The sequence below is a fragment of the Megalops cyprinoides genome, chromosome 5 (genome assembly GCF_013368585.1).
Source record: "Megalops cyprinoides isolate fMegCyp1 chromosome 5, fMegCyp1.pri, whole genome shotgun sequence".
Classification (NCBI taxonomy): Eukaryota; Metazoa; Chordata; class Actinopteri; order Elopiformes; family Megalopidae; genus Megalops; species Megalops cyprinoides.
Window position 1 is genome coordinate 28,020,211 of NC_050587.1, and position 21,281 is coordinate 28,041,491.

A 21,281-nucleotide genomic window follows, 5' to 3' on the forward strand; every position below is an offset into this window, starting at 1 on the left:
TGTGGTATGGATGACCACATCAAAGTAATATTATAAATGATTATAGAGTCATCAAAACTAAAGAAAGCAAAGAAAAAATTCTCCAACAACATCTTCCAGGTCTTTAAATGAAGCAAAAAAAAGCACCAACATGTATACCAAATTCATTTTATTTTACGATTCCATTTGTGAGAAACTTTGACAAAATAACATTGGCATTCTTACAGTAAGCAAATTATTGAGCCATCAAAATTCAGCATGGAAAAGAGACATTCCAAAAAATATTTATCAGTCAAAATCCTAAAGGGCAGAAACAGTTCAGCTCCAATATGTAGAGGTCATTTTGTTTGCAATGCCATTTTGCAAGATAGCGACATAATGATGTCAGCTGTCATACAGTATGCAGACTGGATCTGGTTAGGGGTGCAAGGGCCTGGCTGAATCAGGCTTGGCTGTATCGCTCCCCAGAGGAAGACAGGGCCTTGTTCCTCCTGAAGGGGTGGGTGCGGCCTGTGGTGGAGTTGGGCTGGCTTAGGAGCCGTTGCACCTTCTTCTGGTACTCCTGCTGGAACTCCATGCCTTTCTGGATCTCCTGCTCGGCCTCAGCTCGGTCTTTGTCTCTCAGCTGCTGCTGGTGCAGTATCTGAGCCAGCAGGTCTGCCTGGTGCTCCATGCTGGCCTGCTTAATGCTGAGGGGCAGAGCCAGGCAGTCATCAAGTGCTTTCTGTCTCAGGCTAGCTATATTAGGTATGTGAACTAATCCACTGACATCCAAATTCAGTCAATCACAAGAATTATCAAACTGGAGAGGTTGCATTTAGTATGCAGCAAACTAGTTTGCATACCCCCAACCACCTGAGAAGATGGCCAGCTGCAAGTCCACTGGAGGTTAACCTGGTGTAATAAACGTTCTGCATTCATGATGTACATAGACTATAATCTGGTAAACCATAGACAAGGTGGGTATTTCTTTGCCAGTTTGTGTGTGTGTTTGTGTGTGTGCGTGTAGTTGGTACACATTGCATACCTGTTTTTCTGCTCCTCCTCCAGCTTTCTGTGCTCCGCGATGATTCGGTCCAGCTCCTCTTTCTCTTGTGCCAGCTCAGCTTGTTTCAGGTTGTTCTGATCCACTGTGGAAAAGTGCAGCACACAATGATCATGTCAGACACACACACACACACACACATTCAAACAAAAAAGCACAGGCAGACAATTATCTGCGTAATTTGCAGACACATACTTAAACAAGGCAGCTTCCGACCTCCCCCTAATCCCCGCCCTCCTTACATTTGTACTGGATCTGCAGGCGCCGGGTGTCCATCACTTCCCTCATCAGGCGGTCCCGAGCTTCCCGCTCCCGGCGGAACTGCGCCGCCCTGCGGGCCAAGTTCTGCTGAAGCTCCTCCTCAAACAGCTGCTCCGCCTCCGCCTCCTGCCGCTTCTGCTCCTCCATCTGTTCCGCCAGGTACTGCTGATACCGGCGCTGCTCCTCGCGAAGCTGCATCTGTTGTACAGGCACACAGATGTGTACGCTCATCTCCCAGCCCGCCACAACCTCACCTGGCCCTCTCCCTCTCTCGCCCTCCTTTGGCTTGTAGTGCTTTATGCTTTTTTTTTTCCATTAACCGACCCGTGCCTGCCTCTCCCACCTCCCACGGCTCTGGCCTGCCCCGCTCCTCCTCCCCCCGGGCTCCCCCCCTGCGCTCTCACCTTCCTCTGCTCCCTGTCCTGGCTCTCGTCCTTCTGCCCCAGCAGCTGCTGCATGATGCTCATGTCCAGGGCCAGCTCGGCCTGCTGCTCGCGGGCCAGGCGCTTCATCTTCAGGCGCAGCGAGTGCTCCAGCTGCCTGCTGGTCTGCTGCTGGCTCTGCAGCTTCCTCCTGCGCTCCCGCTGCTCCTCCAGCTGCAGCATCTCCTGCTGCTCCCGCTGTGCAGGGAGAGAGGGCGCACAGGCAGGAGTGTTATTTACAGACCGCCGGAGAAAACAGAAAGAAAGAAAGAAAGAAAACTTGTTCCGCGGTGGTGGAAGGGCCTTCCTCACCCAATCAGAACTGTGGAATCACTCGCCATCTTCCGCAGGAGCCTGAAAACCCACCTTTTCAGAATCCACCTGTCCCCTATTGTGTAACCTTCCTGTTATGTTATGTTTTTATATTTTATGGTATAAAATGTAAAAAAAATCTCTACTAACCTTGTCTCTATGTTGCAGGTTTTGTTTGCAGATTTCTTTTTATTGTTACAGGATATACAGGGGCATGGTACTATTAATAATTCATTTGCATTCCTACTGCGATCTTTTGCCTATGAGGTAGGAAGCTAACCTGATTGATGCACTAATTGTAAGCCGCTTTGGATTAAAAGCATCTGCGAAATACCAAATTGTAAATTGTAAATTGGTATGAACTGATATGCTGTAACTTTAGTAGGCCTTCTGTCTGTGTCATTGATCGGGCTGTGCTGGGTCCTGAGTAACGACACTGTACCAGCAGCTGCGCCTCTTCTTCCTTCAGCTGTTTGGCCTGCATCCTCTGCTGCTCGGCCGCCTGTATCTGCATCTGCAGGAATTCCTGCTGCTGCCGGTTGTTGTGCTGCCGCTGCTGCGCCTCGCGCTCCTCGCGGCCCTCCTTGGCCAGCCGGTCTCTCTCCCACAGCTCCGCGTACAGGCGGTCCTCCTCCTCGCGATGCTGCCGCGCCTCCCGCTGGCTGCGCAGCTGAGCAGCACGCTCCGCGCAGACCTCCTGCTGCAGCCGCTGCGTCTGCATCGTCCGCAGCTCCTCGCACTGCTCCCTGGGACATGGAGAAAGGGGGTGACCTTGCGCTTGTATCTGAAATGCCCTCTGATCCCTGCCCTTCATCTACCTAATCAATCTCCCCTGCCTCTGCAGGCATGGACGTATGAGGGACAAAGAGGACAGCATGGTTCTCTTGTTTGTACTCCCTGTCCCTCACGCCCATGTCTCTTCCTCTTGGCCTGTCTCCACTGCTCACACCTCCACACACTAGAGAAAGGACATTGTTGAGCTGAGCAGAGTATTATACCTGAAGAGCTGATCCAGCTTTTCCGCCACCACTCTCTGTCTGTCGCTTTCCCTTCTCTCCCTCAGGATTTTGGCTCTCTCACACATCTTGGCCTGTCTTTCCAAGTCTGTCTCCTTACTGGCCTCCATCTCTTGCAGGAGCTCCCTCTCCTCTGTCTCCAGCAGGTCTCGCAACCTGGGCACACCAGAACAGAGGAAAGGGGAAGTATTTAGGAATGAAGCAGCATAGTCAAAGCAAGTGTTCCTTAGATGTCCTGAGTTCAGATTTCATAAAATGCACTATTATCACTATAATTACAATTATTAATAGTAATAATAATGGAACAGCAGGTCCCATTTTACAGAAGAAGACACAACAAATGTCTGTTTCTAAAAAGAAAAAATAATATAATCTAAGTATCTAAATTTTTTTTTTTACAATGTTATTCATTTTACAATGTTATTCATATAGCCAGCTGACTATCTACTACGGCAATTGTGGATGCACCTTTGTGGGAGTCAAACCAGCAACCTTTCGGTTACAAGTCCTGCTCCTTAACCACTAAGCATACTTTAAGATACTTTAAGAAATACAGTACAAGATTCAACTGACCTCTCCCTCCGCTCATCAATTCCCATTCGATACTGGTTCATGGCCTCCTGGACCCGCCGCTGAATGGTGCCTAGGACAATGCGGCGATCAGTGGTCTTTTCCCATTGGGACTTCATGTCGCAGGTGTTCTGGTACCGGGTAAAGTCCAGCAGCTTGTCGTGGGCCTCCTCCTTCCTTCTTCTGTCCAGGATGATGTGATCGACCGGTTTCGCTGACGGAAACTTCGCCCTCTAAAGAAATGCTTTCCATTTTATTCTGGTTTGGTAAATGTTGTTGGAATCTGTGTTGTTCTACAAATATACGCACCAATCTACATGTCTAGCTGTGAGGGCTGACAGTAAATGGCAAACGTTAATTACAGAGCGAATATTTACACTGTTTAAAGTTTGTGTTTAAGATTAGCTTGCTGGCGAACATTATGTCTGACATAAACTTACCACAGCAACTGAATGAGGCGTTGGGCCCGTGAATTCCCGACATTGTACTGTGTACATTTTTTGTTATTTAATATTTTATAGAATTATCACAATTATTAATATTTATATTTCTTTTTATTTATTACTTAAAATAATGACCTATGCACACGAACTGAAACTTGTTCCCAAACCACTGTAACTTTCAAACTCTGGTCTGTCTCATTAACGGTCTTTAGTGCTCTTCCCTTACGGCGCTACTAAGGTTTGTTTACGGAACAACTCACGTGGTACCAAGGCAACCAGTACCTCCTGATCGCGGACAAGCCGTTTCAAATAACCAATCAGATCTGTCTGTCAATAGCTTGGTTCCACTGCTTTGATATTTCGCCAGTGGACGCTCTTATCCAGAGCATCCAAAATGAGTACATTTAAAAATATATTTTCGTTGTTGATATGAAGTAGACGATCTTATCCAGGGATACATACAAGACGACTAACTACATCTTTTTCGAAGACTTAGCTCATTCGTGGGTGGCTTTCCTTTTCTTGCACAGGAGCTGCAAGGACATGAAGTTCCCAGTAAATAATGTGGTTGTAATAAAGGTTGTCGTTTGGAATAATCACTGTCTCTGCCTGCTAAATGATTCTGATCAGCCCATCGTCAGGTATTACTTATCATCACGACTACCCAGCGAAACTGTTTCGTTACCCTGATGATGACATTCTACTAAAAACTGTCTGGATTTGTAGCTTTCATAAAACTTTGAACACTGAATGCGCTATAGAAAGATTAAACACAGCCAGAACACCAGGCGTGAAGGCATGGACAGTGTTGTCTGTTGATGTCGCCGCGTTGTTACAGCACTTTCATTTCTGAAATATGAAATTGACATTCAGTTTTTATTACCTGACCCGCCATTGTACTCATACCCACCCACCCCCTCCCCGCGTGTAGAAAATCGGGTAAAAGTTGATGGCAAAAAATGAAGCAGTTATCAGTAGTCTGCCTGCCCGAAATTTCTTAAAACGAAATACCGTACGTACTTATCACAAGACATTATTTCTATCTATTTATTTTTGTCGGATAGACGAATAATGTATTGCTGCCAGATGTGTTGCACATTCTTACGAACTTGTGTGTTCCCACAGTAACTTGCTAACGTTGTCTAACGTTAGCTACCGCAGCTAGTTGGGTAGCTATACAGCTACAGTAGTAGGCTTTGTCGGTGAGACCGTGAGCTGGTGCTGTAGCTAGCTTTCTAATTTGCAAGTCCATTAAATCCAAAGGCACTCTGGCTAGCTAACGTTTGTGCCCCTTAATGGCATGAGGAATTCTCTACTACAACGTGGACGTCAAGTAAAGTCTCCACTAGCGTCAACCAGAAGAATTGTCGTAACATCGCATTTGCGACAACAAGAGCGATGTGCCGTAAAGAGTAACAAAGTCTGAACACATGGGAAGGTATGGTAGCGTGTGTTAAGGTTTTGCGATCAAACAACGTAATGTCAGCTACTTTAACATAGAGTACGTTGTGAAATGTATTGCGTTAACAAGCTAACTTATAAGATGTGTATTTGCTCAGTGTGGATGTTACTAGTAGTGAACGAATAAAGTAAATAATGCCTAGCTAGTGGTGTTCGTTTGTCATTAGCTAGTCTAACTACACTATCTTTGCTATAGTAATAACTGCAGTAACTTGGGATCAGCTCAGATAACCGATTTACCCATTTACGTGACATGAGACACATTCTACTTACTATCTTTTTTTCTATTTTAAACTGATGTGCATTCACAGATGTCTTTACAACAATAGCTCGCTAGTTTGATCAGTCGGTAGCAAAGAGATCACGTTACGTGTGTATTTTTCTCTATTTGGGTCTCTTCAAACAGTGTGAGCTACGATGGAAGCAAAACATAAGAAGAAAACGTTCTCCCCAAAGGGTGACAAGAAATATGCACAGAAAGGAAAAGGCAAAAAGTTCAAAGGTATGTATTCGAGCCATAGTTTCATTTCATCAGTCAGCTATCTATTCCGAAGTTGTGGAATTGAGTCTAAGAAATGTACTGCCCGACGAATATGGGTGGGGAGAGGATAAACAACATTTAGAAGACTCAAGCCTAAATCAAACGTCTTTAGAGGATTACATTAAGGGACAGATCCACCGTAGGGTATGGGCGAAGCTGATGCTGAGGCATAAGTTGTCCATCAGCTTCTTTTAGTTGTACAGTATATCCCTTACATAGTTCTCAAAAGCCAGCAACACGTAAAACAAGCGTGCCACATCTGATGGTGGTATGCTGATTCCAGGACGGTTTTAGAATGGAATGTTTATATGATGTGTAATTAGCTTTACAAATATCTCTAGTATGGTTGATGATGTCATGAAATCTCAGAATCCACAGGTAAACCAGGTGGTAAACAAACTGGCAAGCCAGCTGGGAAACGGCCATTCAAGCATCAGACTACGGAGAAAGGGAAGAAGTTTGAGAAGACTGGAGGAAAGGGAGGCCCACAAAAGTTTCTGAAGAAAAAACAGATAGATGGAAAATTCTCAGGGAAGAGGAAATTTCCCCAGGGGAAGGGAGATCAGAAGGAAGGTCTGGAACATGTTCAAAAAAGCTACTTTAATTAAGTTATCACTTCTTATGTGGAGCTGTCATTGCTTTCATAGTACAAGTAGCCATTATGGTGAATAATTACGCATAGTGTAATATTACGTGTTCCAAAAGTTAGATCAAGGATGAAATTTCTAACTCTGCAATATTTTATATATAAATGCACTGTGTATGGTCTTGAAATAATTGCTTTTCTTTGACCAGTTATTTATGTGTTTTGCAACTGTCTGTGCAGGTTCTGAAGCAAAGAAGCCTAAATGGGATGAGTTCAAACAACAGAAGAAGGAGCTGAAACAAAATCGGCAACAGAATGAGAAAAAGGAGAGTTATCACATCATCAGCCGAGCCAAACAAGTGTGGGAGATGGTGAGGAGGTAAAGGACTGCTTCTTTTCTAAGCCAAACTGAGGCATTTGTTGCGGTCTTTACTTAACTAGTTGCTGTTGGTATGTCTGATCTGCCAGTGAAACAGGTTTCACTTGGACATGGTCCCCTAGAGATGGAACTCCTTACATCAAAACATCATTTGACATGCTAATTAAGAAGTCAGTGACAAGATAAACATGTAATGTTTGTGTCTTACTGTGAAAAATGACTTAGAAAGGTCTTTAACCCATTGGAGTAAGCTTGCATTCATTTTTGTGTGTCTTAGAGTGAGCTTACCTTGCAGTTCATTCGCCTACATTATATATTGCTAGCAGTGCTAAAAAAGGATTAAATATTAAATTAAATATTTGACAATATAAATACTAGCTCCATGTCATTTCCTGGTGCTTTCTTGCAGTTTCTGCCATTGCTTGACCAAAACATGTTTGTCACACTTTTATATTTCTAAACCTTTATATCTCTAAACTTATACTTTCATGCTGAAACCTTCTTAGACTAAACTTCTAATTACTTTTCATTTTCTAAGCATGAATTACTGTAGGCCAGCTGAGAATTCCCCCACTCCCAACACAAATGTGGAAATATAACATAAATTATGCATTTATCCGAAGGTAATACTAATTCTTACATTTTGACCTTCCTAATTGCCATAAGTCAAGGTAATAGTTGTGAACTGAAGAAGGTTTTACAACCCTTTTGTGCTGTACAAATAAATTAACTGACCCATTAATTGAGTAGGCAAGGTGGTGTGTGAGATATCCCTATGCAAATTAATCTTTTTTAATAGCAGTGTATTTAACCACCGCAGCACTGAAACACAGCCGTGCACCATGTTTCAAACCCAAAAGGCAGTGCTCTTTGTATTGAATTTTATTGTCATTCAGATTGGTTTGGTTAATATGGCAACAACCAGGGAAGCCAAACCTCACCAACTCTGTGACAGAACAAGTGTTTCCACTCAATCTTCTGAGATTGACAGCTTCATGCAATACTTGTAGTTTGTTACATTTAGGTAATTTGGCAGGTATTGTTACCCAGAGCTTTTCATGAGAGTAAAAGAAGAAAGAACTGAAAAAAGCTGCTCTTTCAGTGGATAGCTCTGTGATCTCCTGTCAGTCGTGTATAAAAGCACCTTGGAGGTGTATTGATGTGACGTTTGAACGTGGTTCTGATTTCATTGCCATTCTCGTTTGAAAGGATTTGTGTGCATTATTGAAAAATGTGGCCTCTGTTATCTGCAGTATCACAGGAACTTGAGTTCCTTTGAGTGTGTGGCTTTGTTTTACATCCCTTTAAGTTGTCAAATTATTTTCAGTGAAATCGTCGCCATACAAAAAAACACACCTTGCTACCCTCACAAGAAGTTTTTCTGCATAATTCTTACTGTCTCTTAGTGATTAGAAAACTGCTTTTACCAGCCAGAGTCTTGTGTTTCCTCTTTTACTCCTACTACAATGGGACAAAATCTGTGATACCAAGGGTAGCCTGTGTCATAATGGAGGAGTGGGGCTGACGGATCACGGTTCAGAATGCTCATTCATGGATGGATACATATAAAATTGATCAGTTTTTCCTAAATTCCCTAGCATGTTCAACTGTACTAATTTCTCTCACAAACAGGAAAGACTGTGACAAGGAAAAGAGAGCCAAACTCATGAATGAGCTACAGGAGCTTGTACACGGCAAAGTAAAAGCAGTGAGTATGCATTTGGTGTATTTATAAGCTACTCTATTTCCTTTAAAATAAAAGTCCTTATTTTAGCATTGAGGATTGATGGTTGAGGTAATAAACCAGCTGCGGATAAGCTAACTTCACAAGAGCTGAGGAATTAAAAGCCAAGGTTTAGGAATTATCTGACTGCGTATGCAGAGACCTGGTGTTTTTACTGCAGTAAAATGCACCACAAAAATTGGTGATACAGTATATTTTGTGGTACGGCATTAGGTCAAGGTAAACAAATCAAACATTTGTCAGGCGTGTAGACTGAAATATGTTCTTTTCCCAGATTGCCTTTGCACATGATTCAACCAGAGTACTACAGTGCTTTATCCAGTTTGGAAACGACAAGCAAAGGCAAGAGATCTTTGATGAGTTAAAAGGTAAAAGCGAATTCGGTCCTCAATGATAAGCATTACTTTGAACGTTACACAGTGACCTCATTTTAACTTCAGACATTAACACTTTGTTTTGTGTGTTTAATACAGATCACATTGTTGAACTTAGCAAGTCAAAATATGCAAGAAATATTGTGAAGAAATTTTTAATGTATGGGTAAGTGCTTCTTTTTCCCCATCTTTCAAATGGTATGTAAAACATGTTGCATTGACAATGTGAAGGGTTAGAAATGAATTGTGCATCTGTTCAATATAGTCAGCTCTGATATCAGAGTTATAGTGAGCATGTAAGTGAAACTTACCATTGATTTAGTTTTAGTAAAATAAAGGAATAACCTCATCCAGTACCCTCTTTAGTTTATATTTATCTCTGTGTGGTTTTATTGGTTTGGACGTGTTTGTGTGTTGGCAATCCAACAACTGAATTTTAGGTATGGTAAGCAGCTCACTTTTGGTCAACTCAAGTGGATCTTTGTACTGTGATTCATTAATCTTGGATCCTGTACTGCAAGCGCTGCAGAAATAACACTAGTCTAAACAAGGAATCATTTTATTGAACTGTCGTACAATTTTGGCCTGGTTTGCAGTTTCTTAGAGGCATAGTTACTTTGAGCACGAGTCAGTGTTTTTGGGGTAGATGGCCTGTACTTGATTTGTTTAAGAAACAGGTTTAATCTAAGGATGTGGATGAATACAGGGTATCCTGATCTGTAGCATCTCCAGCTGTAGAAGAGTTGCGTACTGTTGTGGTTGTGTTTGCAGGTAGTCCCTGATCTCTACATGTAGCTGTGCATTCTGAGTCTAAACTCACTTTCTCCTCTGTCTCCCCCTCAGTAACAAGGAGCAGGTGGGGGAGGTGATGAAGGCCTTCAAGGGGCAGGTGAAGCAGATGCTGAGACACTCCGAGGCCTCCTCGGTGGTGGAGTATGCCTACAATGACAAGGCCATTCTGTCCCAGAGGCTCATGTTGACCGAGGAGCTCTACGGGAACACATTCCAAGTCTGCAAGGTAAGCTTTCGCCACCAGGGGGCTCTTGCTGTCTTTCGCAATTATTCTTGGCTACACCAGTAGCAGGCAGCATGTTTAACAAAGCTGTAAAGGCATGCAGTTTATTCAGCTGTAGTTTGAGCTACTTGCTGACAAGGAACATGTTTAGACTGCATATCCAGTAAACATTGTTTAGATGTCAATGCTGGGCAGATGCCCCACATAAGCAATTGGATGTTTGTGTGCAATCACTGTTAGATACCTGTCAGTTGGAAATATAGTGTCAGCCCCCAAACTACATTTCAGTGCAGGCTGAAGTGTATGTATATGTGTTGTCCCCCAGTCTGCAGTTTGTCCCACACTGGATAAGGTGCTGGAGAGCAACCCCGAGAAGCAGAGCAGCATTATGGAAGAGATGAAACAGATTCTCACGCCCATGGCCCAGAAGTGAGTGTCATATACCCCAGTCCTCAGAGAATCCAAATGTTGAGTATGCTAGCCAGAATTTTTAACACAAGCAAGTTTGTTCTCACATAACATGTTTGTATTTAAAGTCACCACCTTAAAGTGTGCTTTTGGGTGTGTGGTTCCTGCTTATTTCCATGTCTCTTATTCTGAACCCAAGTGGGGAAAAATGGGATGTGAGTATTAGTACAAGAACATTATATTACATTATTGTCATTTAGCAGATGCTCCAGAGAGGCTTACAAAGGTTACAATTTTATCCATTCATACAGTTGGTTATTTTCTGAGGAAATTGCAGGTTAAGCATCTTGCCCAAGGATACAACAACAGTGCCCCAGTGGGGAATTGAACCAGCCACCTTTTGGTTACTACTTTTGATTACCACTACACCACACTGCTGCCCAGTTTGCCTTTTAGTAAAGTAAAGGTGAAGGGTAGCTTTATAAAAAAAATAAGTTGTTCCTTCAGGGAGCTTTTTTTCCCTTACCCTGAGCCCTGGTGCAACACTGACCCACTACACATAACTGTAATTGCTTTCTTCAGAGTAAAGATCAAATATAACAGGTGACTTCCTGGAGCTGACAGACGAGTGCTTGCACTTTCAAATGATGTTTATTTTATGTGATTCTGACACACAAAAGGCACTGAACTGTCAAGATCACATAAAAACGGCAGGTACCATAACAGGAATTTCTCCTGAGGCTTCAGAATGATTGATTGATTCTACCAATTCATCAGTCGCCCTCATAAAAGTTATATTGTAACAATGCTCAGAGTCTCACCTTTCCAGGATTAGTATTGATTCTTTGCTTGGAAATAATGAGTGAGAGCGCTTAGACAGCCAGGAAGAGCTCGGGTTGGTACGGGAGGGCAATGTGTCTGTTTTTGCAAAAAGATGGCGAGCGGATAACACCAAGCTTGTTCATTTTTCTGGGTAATGGTGATTGATTAAAGCTGTGCGACGTGCAGATTATGATTCAGCTTCATATTAAGAAGCAGTCTAAATGATTTATGTTCCCACATTATTACTTTTATTAGTTGTCTTAAATATTACAGGCTCAGTTTTGTAACATGTCTATTGTTCTGTAAAGGAGCAGCCAATGTGGGAAAAGTTTGAGATGTTAGGTTTGCTATCAGTTATCTGTATTGATTTATTATCAGAACAGGCTTTCTCCATCCAAGACGATATTACACACTTTGATTTTATTTTTTTACAGAAATACAATTTTATCTAAAAAGCCTTTCTTGCTAAAATGCCCATTAATGTAGTGTTGGATCAACTTGTCTCTTTAAAACAACAAGTAATGTAATTTTTCTGTAGCACTTTGTTATACAAATCTCAAGATATTTGGTGATAAGATGCATGCAATGGGTTCACAGAGTTTAGCAATCTTTTAAAAAAAAACTCCTGTTATGAAATAGCTGTTTTAAATATTCAGTGTGTGAAAAAAGAAACATTTCCTTTTTCAACCTTTGTTTTGATGGTGAGAAAACGTAAAAGCCATGCAGCTTTCATTTGTGTGTAAACGATTGATGATGTGGACTTTTTGCATGTACTTCATGGGCTTCTTCTAATGTTTTCTACAGGGAAGCCGTTGTAAAACATTCATTGGTTCACAAAGTTTTCCTGGACTTCTTTCTATATGCCATACCCAAGCAGAGATCGGTACGTTTGATCATCTTTATCTGCCTGTATTGTCTGAACGGAGTATGAGCTGGAAATCGTCCGGAGTTCCTCAGTGGGTTTGTGACATCTCTCAACAGGAAATGATCGAGTCCATACGGGATGCGGTTATGCACATGGTGCACACTCATGACGGAGCCAGGGTAGCCATGCACTGCCTGTGGCATGGCACACCAAAGGTCAGTTCTCACTCTGTAGCTCAACACAGCAGAACAAGCAGGAAACATGCTCCCAGTGTGTGTCTCTTATTCTCAGTTGCTGAGCATAAGACTGTTGGGCACCTTCACATATTAATATGTCCATTTTTGCTTATCATTTCAGGATAGGAAGTTTCTTGTAAAAAACATGAAAACGTACGTCGGCAAGATTGCTATGGTATGTCTTTTTTTTTTTTTTTTTTGCGTGGAACCAGTAATGTTCAGTAATGTTCAGTAATGCATGATATGTACCTTTTTACTAATCGTTTGACTGGAGAGCTAAGTGATCAGATGGACTCCTTGTTCACTCTGCAGGGCGAGTATGCTCACTTGGCACTTCTTGCTGCCTTTGACTGTGTCGATGACACCAAGCTGGTAAAACAGGTCATCATATCGGTGAGCATTCCCTAAGTCTCCTTTGAGCCTTAGATCAGACTACATATTGCATTGCATTTTAAAATCATCTCTTATTGATCGCGTTACAGTGGCTGGAAAATTGCTCTCTCTGCACCCACAGGAGCTTATTGCTTCCCTCTCAGAAATCATCTCTAATAAATACGGAAAGAAAGTGATTCTGTACCTGCTGAGCCCTCGAGACCCAGCCCACATCCTACCTGAGATCATCCAGGTGTTGGAGATGGGGGATGGGAATGCCCACAGGTAGGTCTCTACCCTGTTTGGCATCTTAGACTGTGCATTGACCAAAACAACAGTGCATAGTAACTGCAGACTGTTTTATATGAACTTTGTACAGTTAGCTGCAAGTAATTTTCTACCAGATAGTTACCTACCATTTACTACAGAATATGCTGCTAACCCTATTTTAGTCCCACTGACTTTAATTACTCTAGTCGTGTGTATATTTGGGTTAAGTGCCAAACACCAACAGTCCAATTGTACAGTTATCAGGATGCTGTCATATTTGTACTATAATTCATTTATTTGGCAGACATACTCATTCCAGATTCAAGTAGGTGTTTTGATTAGCTTAGAGAGCACAGTGCAAAGTATAGAATACATTACAAATTACAGTTCACCAAAGTGCAAGTGTAGTGGAGCCAAGTAGGTGTGTTGTTTTGATACTTTTTCCCGCATTATGTAACTGTTTTTGTAATCGCAAATTGTACATTAGACTTGTCTCCCTGCAACAACCTTTTCACATGCGCAGGAGTACTGGAGCAAGAAGAGAGCAATCCTCTAATATACTTGCATGTAGCCAGTAGTTATTTTTCACATTACAGGTCACACACACCGCACTATAACAGAGTAGGTGCTCATCAGAGGGTAGGCAGTACTGTACTAGCACCATCCAGGCAACTTGCAGGCCGCCTGGATGGCGGTGAGATAATGGTGAGATAATAAAGCTATAGCCGACCCACCCACCCCTATACCTGAGAGAACGAAGGCAATATGTTCAGCCTCTTCGGGACCCTCGTCAATGTCAGAAAATGACATGGCTAGTTTTTACATTACATTACATTATTGGCATTTAGCAGACACTCTTACCCAGAGCGACTTACAGGTCACAGTTTTTCATCCATTGACAGAGCTGGATCTTTACTGAGGCAGTTCTGGGTTAATTATCTTGTCCAAGGGTACAACAGCAGTGCCCCAGCAGGGAATCAAACCGGTTCGGTTTCGAGTCCTGCTTCTTACCACTATGGTACCCCGGTTTTCAACTTTCAACTTTCAACTCAACTGTAGAAATTAGCCTGTGCTCAAGGTGGACGCCTTCCCAGCTGAGCTAGTTGGAATCCGCAGAGCTGAGTAGTGTGGAGTGGAGCACATGTTGCAGAAGGTTGCATCAGCCCCATAATGAGAATGTAATTGGTTTGGTTAGCTACGTGAAGGGGTCCCTGGCTCTGTGGGCTTGCCACATCTCATGATGTGCCATATGGACACATAGACGCAACTTCAAAATTCAAAGCCGACCTACCCCCAATACACAAGGGCAGCCAAAAGTGTTAAAATTCTTAACTGATGAAAGAAATTACTACCCTTAACCATAGCCTCAATTGGCATGGAGCAGTAGGAAATGCACAATGTAGCACAAAGTACTAATTACAAATTACAATTCTTGAGTATTGGGTGCCAGCCTAACATTATTTTTCTTACTCTCCCTCAGTAAGAAGGATGTGGCAGTCCGGCGCAGGGAGCTCCTCGAAGCCGTGTCCCCTCCGCTCCTGCAGTACCTCTGTGACAACGCCCGTTCCATGGTGATGGACAAGGCCTCCAGTGTCGCCGTGAGTGACATCCTGGGAGCAGCCACTGGTGACCTGCGACCTGCTATGGAGGCTGTGGCTGACCTGGCTGCAGAAGACTTCACACCTGGCGGAGTGGAGGGACAGGTGAGATTTGACAGCACAGGCCAAGTAAATTCCATCCCAGGTCTCTCACCAAAGCGTAATTATGGCACCCAGGTAGGGGCCTTTAGGCATGAGCACAGTACATAAGGTCATGCCTCTGTTCTGGTTAAATTATAATGTACATTGTGAGAATTGTGTGTTGTTTCTCCTTTTGACCAATTTTGATGTAAAATATCAGCATACTCCATATTGGCTCAAATATCTTATTGAGACTGAAGGAAAGGCAATGTTCCATGCAGAAAGCAGAAATTTGGATTGCCAAAGGCTAGTAAACACATTTGGAAAAGGGAGAGCCACTTAAAACTCCATGCTTTCAATGAGACAATGCTGAATCCTTTCTGCTTTATTATAAGTTAATCTTATAGCATGAATATTATTTTAACTGCCATATTTTTTTCTGGCAGTCACATTAATTTCCACTAGAGCATGGTGGCTTTTACACTGTATGCCATCATGGGCATTTGGATAGCCTCACCATTCAATTTTTTCCTTTCCTCTGTTTCACACTTACGTTAAACCAGTGAGTCTTCAATGACTCCAACTGCCTCTGAGTCTTAGCATCTGTCTCCATCAGTGTGACTTCATCTGCAATCAAGAGCTGAGACTTCCTTACTTTTATCTCAACTTCTCCGAGCAACGTTTCCTTGTTTGCTGTGATTAATGATAGAGGCGTGCGGCTTTGTTTCTCTCGTTTGTTTTATCACCGATGGAAGCAGTGTCATAATGCAGCTGTCTGACTCCCCCCACAGCTTGTTAGGAAGTAGGCCAGCGCCAGTAGTGATAACAAGCAGAGCTGACACTGTTATTCTTTTTCAGTTTGATAAAAATGACAGGAAAATCACCCTGGAACTTGAACTAAGGGAGCCAGCCTGGGTCCAGATTTATAGTAGAAAAGGGGTATCAGAAAGAGCAGGCTTGTGTGTTTTCTCATACAGCTGGACTGTAATGAGAAGACATGCGCATTTCAAAATAAAGGCTTAGCCACAGTTGTTTTTATGTAGAGATTACTCTCCCAAGCATGCACACAAAATCATCTCTTGTCAGAGTCTCATTTGTTTCTCTCCCTTTTCCTGTCCTGTAGCTGCACATGGCCGAGCACCCTGCAGGCCACCTGGTGCTGAAGTGGCTCATCGAGCAGGACTCCAAGATGAAGGAGGCCCAGAGAGAAGGTAGTGTTTACATCGGATCATACTGTGCCTCTGGTCCATAATAACTCCAGCTCGCAAAGGCCGCGCAGCCGGGATTAGGGCATTTCAAAATAGTACGGTCATCTATAGGACGATATTAAACTCAGATTAAAAAGGGCTTGCTGCATACGCAGTACAGTACTGTGTATATGGATTGACCAAAGCCTCCAAGTTGTGTCCTGGTGCCAGTACTCTGCAAACTCCTTGTCTGAATCGATACTTAAAAGTATCTGATTTTTTTTAAAGCAGACTGAGCTGTTATAAAGTCCTGGGGTCAGTTCCCAGTTTTTTTCTTTGTATGGGAAAGCCCATTGTGTGTTGCATGATTTAGTGTATGAATCTGATGCATATCTGTTACAATACCCAGTATCACTCAGGTTCATCTAGATGTTTGGAAACATTGTACAGCCTTAGTAGGGTCTCAGGGAACAGAAAAATGTGCAAGAGCTAAATCGGTTACACTTGTATTCTGTTCTACAACAGAAGCAAAACTCCATCAGTGCGTTTTGGTATTGGATAAAAGCAGCAAGGAATTCCAAAAAAGAAGTCAACCATTTGGATAGCAGTAAGCACACTGAGATTCATACAGTCCATTTTCTTTACAAAATATTAGAGAATATAAAACCACCTACACGAGGCTTTAACCCCTTACAGCGACAGTGTTTTTCTCCTCCTCTCCCTGTTAGGTTAGATTTGACCTTTGTTGACCCCCTTAACTCTTACAGCAACATTCTGTTGAGGTGAATCCCCCCTGATTGGGCTGCATCTGGTTTAACCCCACCTCCCTCCCCACAGAGCGGTTCTCCAGGGTTCTGCTGGAGCGGGTTGGACTGGACAAGCTGAAGACCTGGGCTTCAGTCAACAGGGGAGCCATTGTTCTCTGTTGGTGAGTCGAGTTTGCCAAGTGTCTTTATCAGCCAAAAACATGGGTTTTACAACTTCTTGATGATGTGAACAGCACCAAGGCCTGGGCTCAGAAAAAACATTTTACAGACAGTTCTCAGTCACCAATAATTATTTCATAAGTTTAATTTCACCTGTGTATAAATCTACTCTGTAAATGCTTGGTCCGTCCACACAGTTTCCCTGTGTAAGATTTTCACACAGACCAGTACTGTGTGCTTTTTAAGTTTCATCACAGTTGAAGATACTGAGCAGAGTAGTGGTTAGGCCACAAAAAGAAGAGAGAGAGACTGGTGGGCTAAAATCCAAAAGGGCCAGAAGCTTATTGTTGTACACTTGAGCAGGGTATTTCACCTGAAGTGAATCAGTACAGACCCCAGAACAGGGCTGTATAATGTGTAGCATGTAACCTAAACAATAAGAAATTACATTTCCTTCATGTGAGGAAGGTGTCAAGTCATGTAATGTTGTTCAGAATTATGAATGTCTGGATCATAACATTGACCAACAAAGTTCTGAGTACTTAAATAGATGAATGGGTTGTAGACAGCTTGTCATTTATTTTGCATTATCATTATTGCTGTCTCATTATCCATCTGACAGTCTGTCATGTAAATAACACAAGAAATGGTACAGTGACAGATTTCTGTCGCAAACTGTGGATTACTGACGCCCCACCCCCCACCCCATACACACACCTGCCTCTGTTTTTTCTTTTGTCCTCACACCCCTCCCTTTCCCATATCCTCCTCGGTCTTTGTGCCTGACCTCATCTAATCTCTGTAAGACTTTAAGTAGCAAGACATTTGCCAGTTTACACGACACAAGGAAAGTAATTCAATAGGTCACATTTTTGTTTTCATTTTTAGTTTTCAACAAAATGTTTATTTCTAAAATTGGAGTATTCTTTATTTGAGGTTGTACAGTATTGTTACATACCACGCTTACAGAGCCATAAATCTACAAACTACAAGCACTGCAGTATATTGGCCACACCTTAGTATACAATGTAATATAGTAGCAACCAGTTGTTGATAGATGTAGATAAAAGTTACAAGAGTGGAATGAATAAGAAACTACACTGATTGCCAACTGTTTATCATCAGATTGTGTGTTTTCCTGTCTGGTCGGGGCTATGTCATCTCAGTTTGGTTGTCAGAGCTGTAGGTGGAGTCATTATTCCTAATTTTAGAGCTGTGAAATGTTAGCTAGCTTTCTAGCTTCAAACAAACAGCAATCCAAATATTATGCAGTCATTTTATCATTAATCTGATAATAAATGACAAATTGGTTGGATCATCATAGATGGTCATCTTAAATGTCTGTCTGGAGACCATTTCTGCAGATAAAATCAACAACTATAATAAAGGGAATGTAGCCTGCTAACTAGCTAATTTGCTGACTACCAGTATCGTAAGATTGTGAGGTATCTAGCTACATGTTAGATAGTTAGGTGTTTAATAACAGTTGTCCACACAATTAGATATTAGCCTTTCTTAAGTGTAATTAAGGCAGCTAGGTAATTACATTAGCTGGCTAGCTTTTGTTGAAATTGGTGTTTAAAATGGTTTCAGCTAATTAGTAAGATTGTCAGTGAATTTTAGCAAAGATATTTACCTTTGTGTGGTAGTAGCTGTTGAAGTGTTTTAAATGTGGCTTTCATTATTATGTATACTGAAGCAATGAGCCATTACATGATTCAGAATGCCTGATCAGTTAAGGGAGATCTGTACCTGATTGTTCTCAAAGTCAGTGGCAGTGGTGTATGTGGGTTGACTTGAAAATTCCAGCAATGTTAAACATGGAAGCAAGTTATGTATTTTCAGAGTTTATAAATTTAAAAAAAATTAATATGAAAAAAATTACCAGCACATGAAGTTTGGTATTATTGAACATGGAAGTTACATGCACGTGGTATCACAACTGTTGGTGTAGTTACTGTTAGTTCAGTTTAACTAGGTAAATTGTTTGGGAAGAAACAATATCCACCATTTTAACCATAAATAATCATGACACATACAAGCTTTGGCATTTTTCACACATAGGCTAATAATGGTAATGGAAGACATACTTTTGGTAATTTTTGGGTCTGCGGTATCCCTCATGTTTAGTCCCGTTATTTTTTTTCTTTAGTCTTCTTCAGAGGGTGGACGAGGGTGTCGCAGCAGAAGTGAAAGATGCACTGAAGTCCATCATTCCTGAACTGCAGAAGATTGAGAACTCGAAGGGAGTGGAAGCTCTACTAGAAAAGCTTGCCAATTAAAGACTTTTCTTGTTTAACAGACATTTAAAATATTTGCAATTTCTTACCACATCTGTTATTTGAAGATTGCAAGATGTGTTTTACGAGTAATTCACCTTTGTCATTGATGTGTCCTCACTGAAGGTCACACAGCCATCATCCAGAAAGAGTGAGAGGGTTGCACCGATACACATTCAGTACGCAGTGCTACGGCTTGCATTCCAGAACCTTCCATAGCCTTAATTTCTGAAATGCAAAATTTTGTTATCTTTTGTGTCGGGTTTGAGCAGTCTGAAGGGTGAGTGAGTCATTTTTACTGGAGACATTTATGCCAGTAACAGGGGTTCATGGTGAGTGTTCACAGGGAGATGACTTTGAACATCAGAGACCCTCCCACAGCCACATCCCATCACAATTTAGCGGTTAAGGTCCAAGTGTCATTTAAATGATATATTCTTTGCATCATGACTTTCAGCAAAGATCATGTCCTGTGTTGTCTTTTTTTCCCTGCATTTTAAGGAAATAAACATTTTGTTTATGAAAATGGTCATCAATAACAATGTTTGTGGGAAGAAATCCAATATTATTTCCACAATATGTGTTTTGTATTACTAATAAACACTCTTTGCAAATGAGATGACTGCATATATTGGTTGTTGGAGCCCATTTCAGTTCCAGGGCTTCACCTTCACAATTTAATGCTTTGGTACATGCAATGTCAAATCCCTCCTCTGTAACTTTGTATCCTGGTATTTAACAGAAAATGGAAACGGAAGCAATGGGTCCTTACTGGCAAATTAATTTAGTAGGCCCACTGACTCCCATCTGTCCTAGAATCCGTATGGATTCCCTCAGCCGAGAAACGGCTTATTTCTTAGCAGTGCCCTCCAGAGATCTCTCCTCTAATCTTTTAAGGGATTATCAATGACAATTTCACTATAATTTGGGGATTTGTTTTAGTACTATACTGTATGTGCCATGGTTTAGTGTTCCCAAGGAATCCAAGATCAATTACTACACTAACAAGTGCAATCCCTGTAAGCAGTGTTTCTATTTTTGCTATCAAGGTCTTCTGCTTTGGAGACCACGGACTGCAGCTGTACAAATCAAATTGTGTTTGACCTCTGTCTCATTTTGGATTGCAAGTCTTTCTGATGATCTGATCTTTATTTGCTCAATTTTCAATTCAGATGAAGGGAGCAGAGTTCCATTTCACATTCAAAGATGTGACTTTGATCAGGCCATTTTAAAAATTGTAAGGTCATATCTTTAAAACAGTTTGATTTTGTTATTTAAATACAGGTAGTAAAAACCTGTAATATATTTTGAAGTTACTGGATATCACTTTTTTGCATCTCAAAAACCATTTGTTTTCATAAATGTCTCATGAATGTGTATAATATTCTGCTTTTCAGATTTAAATTACAAATCTGACAATATCTGTGCAGTTCATCTTTACTGTAATCCTTGCATAGCATTGTATTGCTGAAGGCAGGATGTTTGAATAGGCAAAAGCAGATAAATATACACAATGATATGCTGTTATCTTATGTGTGTGACCATGCATGCACACACACACACACAAAATTAACTTTAAATCCTTATATTCATCCAGATGTTTCATCTTATAGTGACCATTTCAGTTTGTGTTTCACCCTATCTTATTTCCTGCTGTTCAAATGAGACATTTTCTGTCAGCGTTATAAGTGTAGTTGCAATCTCAATCAGTGAAAACAGGGAAAATATGTGATAGGGATGTATTTTAGTATTTAGGCTGTAATTTAGTATTTAGACTGACAGCAGTACTGAAGATGTTTTTTCTGCCACAAGTGAATGTGAGTTCAGTCACCAGTTCTGTAAGTGAATCTAAATTACTCTCAGAATCATTTTCATGTAGAAATGAGTGAATAATTTGTGTGAACCCATAAAAAGGATTTGAAAGTAAGCTGTTTTCAGACTAAATCGTGTCTATGGCTTGAGGAAAATTTCTAAATGATTTCCGTGCGACATTTGAAATGAATCATTCATGCAGTTATTGAAGATGAATCTGGAGTTACTTTCGAGACCGTGTTTAAGTATTCACTATGAATTAAAAATGCCTCATGTT

General features: G+C 41.6%; 2 protein-coding genes across 4 annotated transcripts; one reads left to right on the forward strand and one right to left on the reverse strand.

Annotated features, from left to right (window-relative positions):
* Positions 1–410: 410 nt before the first annotated feature.
* cfap53 (cilia and flagella associated protein 53) lies at positions 411–4,103 on the reverse strand. The gene is made up of 8 exons (XM_036528170.1): positions 4,046–4,103; positions 3,609–3,838; positions 3,018–3,191; positions 2,462–2,765; positions 1,690–1,905; positions 1,267–1,483; positions 1,007–1,109; positions 411–668 (listed from the first exon to the last, which is right to left on the reverse strand). Exons 1-8 carry the CDS (start codon positions 4,100–4,102, stop codon positions 422–424), a joined length of 1,548 nt encoding a protein of 515 aa, XP_036384063.1. The 5' UTR covers position 4,103; the 3' UTR covers positions 411–421.
* A 1,308-nt stretch (positions 4,104–5,411) lies between these two features.
* pum3 (pumilio RNA-binding family member 3) lies at positions 5,412–20,410 on the forward strand. Of its 3 annotated transcripts, none has more exons than XM_036529224.1 (18): positions 5,412–5,486; positions 5,916–6,011; positions 6,420–6,623; positions 6,877–7,015; positions 8,648–8,723; positions 9,034–9,127; positions 9,233–9,299; positions 9,977–10,151; positions 10,474–10,577; positions 12,183–12,261; positions 12,360–12,458; positions 12,601–12,654; positions 12,792–12,872; positions 12,994–13,136; positions 14,602–14,824; positions 15,924–16,011; positions 16,825–16,915; positions 19,066–20,410. In XM_036529224.1, the coding sequence occupies exons 2-18, from the start codon at positions 5,927–5,929 to the stop codon at positions 19,193–19,195; spliced, it is 1,932 nt and encodes a 643-aa protein (XP_036385117.1). In that variant the 5' UTR covers positions 5,412–5,486; positions 5,916–5,926; the 3' UTR covers positions 19,196–20,410. The 3 variants fall into 3 exon arrangements, with proteins under 3 accessions (XP_036385117.1, XP_036385118.1, XP_036385119.1); XM_036529225.1 differs by lacking the exon at positions 5,412–5,486 and adding an exon at positions 5,494–5,549; XM_036529226.1 differs by lacking the exon at positions 5,412–5,486 and adding an exon at positions 5,504–5,524.
* The last annotated feature ends 871 nt before the right edge of the window (positions 20,411–21,281 follow it).